Raw genomic sequence first — 9,599 nt, forward strand, 5'->3', positions numbered from 1 at the left:
CGTAGTCAGGCTGCTGCTGCTGCTGCTGCTGCTGCTGCTGCTGCTGCTGCTGCTGCTGCTGCTGCTGCTGCTGCTGATGATGATGATGATGATGATGATGATGATGATGATGATGATGACGCCGAACAAATCGAGGCATATCTCGTGGGAGCGAAGCAGCAATTGAAGAGAAGGACGAAGGGAGCACGTGATGGTTCGTGATGATGATAGTTCTCTGCTGAAACTTTACGAAAGCCATCAGGAAAAGCTGCACGTTTCGCTGCAATAAAACTGACACATAAGAGCGATTTCCCTCATTTAACCCCACCTCGAATGTCATGGTAACGATAGCGCATTTATTACAGGATCGCTTCGGCGACACTGGAGTTTTAAGCAATAACGCTGGCATGCGCCTCGGTAATTCGAAAAGTTACTTATCGCTGTTCTGCGACTTGTTCCTTCGAGCATTTTTTTGTCATTGCCGATTGCTCAAAACGTATTCGAAAATTATTCGGTGTTTGGAATATGCACTATTCGATTCGAGTACCGAGAGGAATAAACCGCTATTCGATTCGTTATTCTAAATTTTCGAATATTCGCACACCCCTAGCTACCACTTTTATCAATATGCTGGGCCTCAATCACTACTATAGAAGCGATGTGCCTACAGATAACTGCGCATTCACTGAATTTCGGCGTGTATTTATTCACACTGTCGACAACGTAAGCATAAACAATGTGGTGAGCCATCGGTCAGCGATCTGTAATATATGTATTTTCAAACGTGATTTGTGCCGTTTAGCAAACGGTAATCGCGGAGGAGCTTATATGCGTGACCATTGCTCAAGCTGACTAGCAAAATGTGTTTGGCTCAGCCCGAATTCCAAGCCGGTAGCCGAATCGGGAGATGTTTCACAGTTTGTATGTAGCGGGAGGATGGGAGCTCGTATCGGGTAGTTCGTCATTGGTCACTCTGTGTTGCGTAGCCGGCAAGCTCACACAACTGTCCCCAAGTTGACAGCCGAAAACAGACGCAGCTGGCATACGAAGATCGCTTATTTTCCAGCAGCACCGAGCTGTGCGCCTTGGCCGAAAACATCCGACGAACTTGGCTGCACCGTCCCGAGTATCAGTCGTGAGCCACGACGCTTTCGACATCGCGCTATCACTTGATGTGACATTTTTCTGTCATCTATCAAACACTCATGACAGCTGACAATGAATAGCTCAATAGCTTTTCCTCTTTCTATTCGTACGCTTACGTACGTGCTTCTCGACGTGGATTCACGGATACAGCACGCGCACACATGGCGCATCGCGTCGGCACGAAGACTCGGGGTCGCTTAAGCTTCGTCTTCAAGAACCCCGTTCGCATTGCCTTCGATTTCACTCGCCACGACTTGCTGTTCGGTGGAAACCTCAACAGTGCCGCGAGCAAAGGTAAATCTGCGCGTGCAGCATTGGCCGCTTTAAACTCTTCCAAAATGCAAGTGCCGTTTCGAAGTGCCCGATGCGCCATAACTATTCCCCTCTTGAATTAGCGAAATAGCCACTACGCGCACGCGTAAGACAATACGCGCACAGCTGCACACTTTGTTAATGGCGTGGCTAACGATGCCATTTCGTAATGGCTGCGCCTTTGAAATATCAACACGATGCGCAATTGACGTACTTCATAGTGTAACGTCTATAGCGCAATCGTACGCTTTTACCACGCAATATTAAGGCTGTTAAAGCGACTCCTGTTACTACATGAAGACTGCATAAGGTGTTCTTTTGAAGCAGTTTCAAACACACACGGGCAATAAGCTACATTTTTAGTGAAGCGCATACTTGGTGAAGAGAAGACCTGCCGTCACCAAGAACGGTCTGTCGAAGTTATGATATGCCGACTTTGCATTGAGCACACGCACTTGACACACAGCTTTCTACTAAGGAAGGAAAAACAACTAGCAGGCAGTGAAAAGTACTAAGAACCGTTAACACTTACACACATCTTAATCTCGTGCCACGACATAGAGACAAAAATGCTTCAGCCGACAAAGCAAACAGGACGTATTGCATTACCTTTACATTCTTCTCTGTTTTCTGACGTGCTACACTTTAAAAAAATGTGGATTATTCGAAAAGCCACTTTCTTATTTACAAGTTCAACGTTTCATTCTCTATTTCTTGACGCCTTCTGACTGGCGCAGCATAGCCTCAGCTGCTTTTGCGCCGTCAAAACCGAATTGACTAAAGGATTCTCAAACACCGGCGTGGCTCTGTTGTAAAACAGCCGACTGCCAAGCAAAATGCCTTACCAGCTCGTTCGAATATGACTCCCAGATCTGTAACCAGGGGGGCGAAGGGTTCACCTCTGCCCCCCCCCCCCCAAAAAAAATGTTTTTTTATGCTTTAACTTTTCAGGCGACACAGAAGTTTTCACAGCTTTCACATTGACCATCAGTTGCCAAAGCTAGCCGTTCAACACTTACCCTTCAAAAAAAAAAAAAAATTGAGTATGGTCCTTATGTCTCGTGCCCATAATTTTCATTCTTTGAGTGCCTTGCAATTTATCGCTCATAACTAACGGCGCTGAAGCCGACACCAGAGTTTCTGCGACACGGGCTTTCGCTGATTGATTGATTGATTGATTGATATGTGGGGTTTAACGTCCCATAACCACTATATGATTATGAGAGACATCGTAGTGGAGGGCTCCGGAAATTTAGACCACCTGGGGTTCTTTAACGTGCACCCAAATCTGAGCACACGGGCCTACAACATTTCCGCCTCCATCAGAAATGCAGCCGCCGCAGCCGGGATTCGAACCCGCGCCCTGCGGGTCAGCAGCCGAGTGCCTTAGCCACTAGACCAACGGGCTTTCGCTGAATCGTTGAGTTCGCCAACAACCGGCACCAAATCCTGATGACGATATCTCACGATTGCGTTTGGAAGGAAATGGGCGGTGGTGATGTGGGCCCAAGCACTCACGAAGAGTGCTACTGTGACGAATCACAAAAGCAAAGAAGCGTAAAATACGCATGCCGGTTACTTTCACAGGGATTACAAAGAGTTGTGGTACCGAGTGATGACACTTCACCACGCGCAAAGCTGACGTCGTCTGTCGTAAACACGCGCAAACGCGTCTCGTTCATAATTATTTTTTTTCGATTTCGTGTGTGCGTGTAAACACTACCAACATGCAAATGCATAATTAGTAACATTACCAACGTAATTACACACACAGTCACCAGAACAGTTCCGTTCAATTGTTTCTTGTCCTCAGGCTCCAATGTGCTGGTGGATGTGCCGTCCGGATTTGCTCGAAGTTTTCCTCCCCCACCTTTAAGCATCTCCTGGATGTACCTTATACGGTATATTTTCAACACGCTAAATAATAATACCTGGGGGGGGGGGGGGGAGGGCGTTTAACGTCTCAAAACTACAATATGACTAAGAAAGACGCAGGGTTGTATGAGGAACTATTTTTTCAAAAGGGGGGGGGGCACCATTTTGATTTAAAAATTGGAGGACCCTTAAGCTTCACCTTTATGATTTGAATGCGGCAGCGATATCCTGTCCTATAGTACGTACCTCGAACACTTTGTGCACGAAACCTTTTCGAACTTGTTATGCACCCACTATTTGGCCTTAAGGTAATAAGTGCAATAGCGAGTGTGCCTTGGCTATGCCACTGGAGGGACGCCACAGTGGAGCACTCCGGAAATGTCGACAACCTGGGGTTCTTTACATGCACTGACATAGCGCAGCACACAGGCATCTATAGCCTTTCTCCCCCATCTAAATGCGTCCGCCGCGATGGGGATCTAACACGCGATCTCCGGGTCTGCAGCCTGGCATAGTAATCACTGTAACACATCGGCGGACTTGTTCTCAGAACTTCGCGACTATATACGGTTCAAGCGAAACCATCAACTCGTATTCGAATGCTGTATACACTTCGTATTCTGCTTTCTTCGGATGCCGCGGGGTGCAGTCCATGCCGCGTGCGTTTGAACTTGAACCCACCCGCTGCCCTTATGGAAATATTGTGAAAGATATCATTGCTCTGTCGAAGCGATTCCGTCGGCGCTACCCGAGCTGCTGTTGATCAAGTGCGCGTGAAACTCTCACCAGATGTTATGTTCGCTTAAACGAGAAAGAGAAAGATACACTCGGCGGGAAACGATGCGCAATGTTTGCGGTTTTGAAAGAAGACATTTTTATAATCAGCTGCTTGTCCTGAATCCCCCCTGTCACTTGTTTTTTTTACTAGCGTTTTTAGTGTTGTTTTCTTGAGGACGCGGGTTCGATTCCCCGTCATGGTGGCTGCTGCTATGCGGAGGTGAAATGCAAAATGCAAAAAAACACCTGCACACTTACATTTATTAGTACGCTTAAAAATCGAAACATATAGCCGAATAAATATCAACGTTCACTGATTGACGTTTTAATTATATATAAGGGCATGCACTTCCATTGACTAATCGTAGTCGGTGAGATTGAAAGAACTGAAACCTGGATGTTGAGCAGATTTTAAGGTATGAGTTACGTCACACTTGCGGTAAACATGCGTGCTGCTGTTCCGACTGCTTCTTTTGCAACGTCGTTTTGTGCAGTTGAACACAAAGGTCTCGATAATCCTTGCCCACGTTGTGAACGAAAGTATCGAAATGGGTGCACCCATGGACACCTGATGCTCACAGGCCACAATTCTTTAGCCTCATAGTGTACGAAAGGCTAGTTAACTAGAAGCAATTAGTGAATTTTGTTAATTATAATGTAACACATTTGATTTGCTGGCACTATCAATGTCGGTAGCGTGAAATGATCGGCGTAAGGGACTACGATTGTGCTATCTGAATTAGTTGACGGATATGAAGGGCCTAAGCACGCAGCAGAACCTTAACCGGACAAAATGACCTCCAGTAAGTTGACATGGCCCAGTGCTGCACTGTGACCTCGACAGTCAGCCATTTTGGTTCACGAACGCCCTAACGCAATGTAACCCGAACACCGTTATGATTCACGCGCGTAAACATACGATTCCCCATATGTCAATCAAATCAAATACGGTACAATGCACTGATAGGCGACTGTAATGTCAAAGTGCCCGAGGGAAGTTATTAGTGGAGTTCGTAGAAAGCAATAGATGATGCATTCAGGACACTTTCCACCGGGTGAACCGCAATTGGGCGCGGAGAGAGAGAGAGAGAGAGAGAGAGAGAGAGAGAAAATATGGATGAAAAGAAAGGCAGGGAGGTTAACCATGGCTGAGCCCGGTAGGCTACCTTGCACTGGGGACAGGGTAAGGGGAATGATGGCGAACTTAAGAACGGAATAGACTACATACAGCGCGCGCACCCTGGCATTGTGCATGATGTGAAAGCGTTGCGTAAGGCAGTGGATGGCAGGGTCTCGGATTCGCCATAGACACTGACACGCAAGAAGCCAGAAAGAAGTTCGCGCTAAGATGCAGCGTACATAAATTCAGTATTTTACTCAAGATCAAATATTCGACTCTAACATTAACGTTGAAGCAAACAAAAATATGATAATTTAACTAAACATCATCGCGGGGTGTGCAGTAGAAGCCGGAAGACAGGACCCTATTCCCAGGAGACGAAAAACACCGTCGAAAGACGTCAAATCACGAAAGCTTCAAGCGCAACAGACAAAATAGAACTGACAGCTTTTTCGAAGTTAATCAATATGTATAACATAGCTCACCTAAAAAGCTATAAGATGGAGAGCATTGAACGTGCTCGAAAGAACGAACGAAGTTTCAAAGCGTTGAAGAGAAAAGTATAAGGCACAGGTCATAACCAGATTTATGCACTAAGGGACAACGAATGCAACTTCGCTACCAATATGGACATGATAGTTAATGTAGCTGAGTAGTTTTACAGAGATCCGCGCAGTAGGCGGAACATCCAGGACGATAATGTAACAAGTGTATAGTATATAGCTGGACTAGGCATCTCACCAGAAACGACAGTGGAAGTAAAGAATACCTTGAAAGTAATGCAAAGAGGCAAAGTCGCTGATGAGGATCAGGTAACATCAAATCTGTTGAAATATGGTGAGGAGATTGTGTTTGAAAAACTGGCCGTTATAGACACGGTGCTCTTCTGGACGTTTAGAGGACGTTGCAGGAAAACGATCACCTTAATCTACAAGATTGTGGAAGTCAGGCATGTGAAAAATAGCAGGCCGATCAGTTTACTGGCCGTTATTCTCTACAAGCTATCTTTAAAAATAATAGCTAATAGAATTGGGGCCACGCTCCAATTCAATCAACCAAATGACCAAGCAGTATTTCGTACAGACTGCTCTACTATATGTACAATGCAAAAGAGGTGATAGCGAAATGCTTGGAATACAGCCAACCACTATACTGTATATAGCCTTCATTTTACGAGAAGGCGTTCGATTTAGTTGAGATGTGAACGGTTATGAAGGCACTGCGGAAGCAGGGAATCGAAGAACCATGTGTAAAAACACTGGAGGGAATCTACTACGGCTCCACAGTCCTCCGTAAAGCAAACGACAAAAGAAGTGTGCAATGCAGCGAAACAAGATTTACCCAATGTTATTCACTACGCACTTACAGGAGTTTTTCATAGCCCTATAAAATGGGAACATGTAGAGATACGGGTTAATGGAGAGTACCTCAGTAACTTGACATTCGCTGATGACATTGAATTGATGAGTAACTACGCCATGAGAGCAACTGCAGCTTATCGTTACTGAATTCTACAAGTCAGTACGGTAGGTCTGTACATTATTCCGTAGAAAACTAAAGTAATGTGTATGAGTCTCGGAAGAGAACAGCGTCTATAGGTTTGGACGCACTGGAAGTGGTAAAGGATTGCGCCTATACTCGAAACACGTATAGTGACCGTGGAGCCGGACCATGAAACTGAAGTAACTGGAGTGGTGAAGACGGGATGGAGCACATATTCTGCAGGAATTCTCAAATCATGATTGGCAGTTTACCATTGTCCTTCGTAAGAAAAGTAGATAACAGCTACAAACAGAAACCTGGAGGTTTATAAAGAGGGTTCAACTTGAATCGAGGACGACGCTGCGAGCAATAGAGGAATAATGACGGGATAAAACACATAAAGAAAGCAGGGTTGGTCAGACAAAAAAAAAAAACGGGTATCAAGGATGTTTTAGTCTACATCAAGAAGTAAGCATGGGCGAGACATGTAATTCTTATAATGATCGTATATTTCGTCGTTCGCATCATTCCTTTCGGGTGCATTTTATCTGTGGGTTTACTCCCACACCAGTGATGATCCCTCTGAATGATTGACAGTATTTGAAAATAAAATAAATGAATAGCCAAATGGATTATTGTAATCCTCCATGTACAACTCGAATAAAACTTAACGTCTTTTACAGGTATTCTTTCTGAGACTACTAAAAGTAAACACCGTCTCTCAAATGTTATCGATATGGAACTCTTTTTCCAGCACTACACAGCTGTTTAAAAAGAGCAACCGAGTAAAAGATATCTGTAAAATGTAAGTTAATATTTTTGCATAGGCCAAGATTTACTACAAATAGCGAGCATGAACAGCGCTCAGGCACAAATGCCAAAATAGAGTCGCGTCCCAAGCGTGCGGCAAGACTCGTTAGCGGCGTATACTGCCTCCGTTTCAGCGCCTTCTTTGAAGCAGTAGTTGATGAGGTGTTGCAACGCGTCATGCAAAGCGTTGTGCTCAGCACACATGCAACCTGTCTTTGTTTCGCCAAAAAAAAAAAAAACAGACTGACTGACTTCAACAAAACTCCGAGCAAATATAATCCCGATAGACTATTCGCGTACGCAATAAATATAAAATTAGGGCAGACAACGTAAACATGCGCGTTGCTGTGAAACGGAACTCCATGTGAAATGGACGATCAAACTAGGGCTGTAATATAAACTTTAAACCAGGGCTGTCTTTTTTTTTCTTTGCCTAATACAATATATCACAAAGCACAACTGAATCAAGCATGGAACCAGCTGTTTACTCTGGATACATAGGTAATATGGTCGTTATTCAATCGCATTAGCTTGGCATCTTTCTAGAGCGAGAGAAAAGAAACATGTCGAAAACTGCAAGCAAATAACATAACGAACGCCACGTTGTGATTTTACTTATATGTCACCATATACTTTGTAATTTCTGAATAACGAAAGGCAATGACTACCTGCAATAATTCAATCATTCAATCGCTTATATATATATATATATATATATATATATATATATATATATATATATATATATATATATATATATATATATATATATATATATATATATATATATATATATATATATATATATATATATATATCATTCGTCTCTGGTTTTTAAACGCCTCGCTCTTTGACGGTGTTACCAGGTTCGATGCATACATGTCCCTCGAGAGGACACTCACCGCCGCCATAGGCGTAGCAGAGGTATGGGAAGCGCCACACATTCGACAGGTCCACAGCAAATCCAATCACGGACAGCAGGAAATCGGCCTTCTTGCCCCATACTTCTCTGTCACCGGATTTCCGCCCCAAACTGTCCGTGGTCGCATCCTTGGGGTCATCGGAGTGGGGAGTCAAACAGACTTCCGTCATGGCCTGAGAGTTGGCGCCCGAATGTTGCTCGTGCCGGTTGGAAGAAGCGGCGTTGCAGCCATCCTCGCTGACCAGCGAAGGCCTGGGCTCGCCCGCCAGTGGCGAGTTTTCGTCTGTTTCCGCCATGTAAAGTGAAGCAGCGTGCCTCTGACAGTGAAAACTTCAGAGCGCGTGTACTTCGCGAAGGGGGACACACCTGTTGCTTAGATCGGGGATCCCTCAGCGCGAAACAACGAAAAATGTAGGATTGCGCGGGGTCTTGATACGTTCCCCAAGTTTACTTGCCAATGGCCGTCCTTTTTATCTACTACTTTTCGTACTACTTGGTATCCCTTCAGATCGCCTGCCCGACGATCCAAGCAGACGACGCGGCCGCACCGCTAAGCAGACGACGCGAGTGCGCTCTCTGCTTCGCGTCGAAGGCACGCTCACAGAGCACGTGATTCGGGTTGGCCAATGGTGTCGCGCGGGTGTCGTCATCTCTGGCCAATAGGTGAGCGACTTTCCCGAAAGAGAAGAGAAAAACCGAGGGAAAGAAAGTTCGGCCGCCTCGAAGCTTTTTCGCTCAACTCTCGGGCGCCTTCGCCCGGCTCGAAAAAGTAGCGACGGAAACCAATAAAGCAGTGCAGTAGCGCGGGGTGTGACGACGACTGCCGGCGGTTGATGGATTTTTGCGGATAAAAGTGGTGCGTGCAGTTTGAAGAGGGAGCGCGGTCAGTCAGGCAATGGGAGAGCCACCATTTCCTTTTTTTTTTCTTCTTTGCCCGATCGGACACCTGTTGATGCCGACTAGATTTTCCCTTCTCCACGATGCCGGAGAGAGAGGTCAAAGCTGATTCCGGCCATCCCTGCGCAACAGGTATATTTACGCTCTATAAGGCCCGCGCTTCTATGTGACAGTGCTTAATTGTCCCGTCTGAAAAGCCATCAAATGGGACTGGGTGGACGAGCACAAGTGTTTCTGCCAGTTGTTCGCGAGTTTAGTTTCTGTGTATTTATATACCTG

The 9,599-nt window shown here is 45.4% G+C and overlaps 1 protein-coding gene across 1 annotated transcript in view; it reads right to left on the reverse strand.

Annotated features, from left to right (window-relative positions):
* DAT (Sodium-dependent dopamine transporter) overlaps positions 1-9,273 on the reverse strand; it is a 69,507-nt gene extending 60,234 nt beyond the window's left edge. The window contains exon 1 of the mRNA XM_075888856.1: positions 8,404-9,273. Within this exon, the coding sequence (XP_075744971.1) occupies positions 8,404-8,719 (316 nt within the window). The 5' untranslated portion in view covers positions 8,720-9,273. The remainder of the gene's footprint in view (positions 1-8,403) is intronic.
* Positions 9,274-9,599: the final 326 nt, after the last annotated feature.

The sequence above is a fragment of the Rhipicephalus microplus genome, chromosome 3, assembly GCF_043290135.1.
Source record: "Rhipicephalus microplus isolate Deutch F79 chromosome 3, USDA_Rmic, whole genome shotgun sequence".
In the NCBI taxonomy this organism is placed as follows: domain Eukaryota; kingdom Metazoa; phylum Arthropoda; class Arachnida; order Ixodida; family Ixodidae; genus Rhipicephalus; species Rhipicephalus microplus.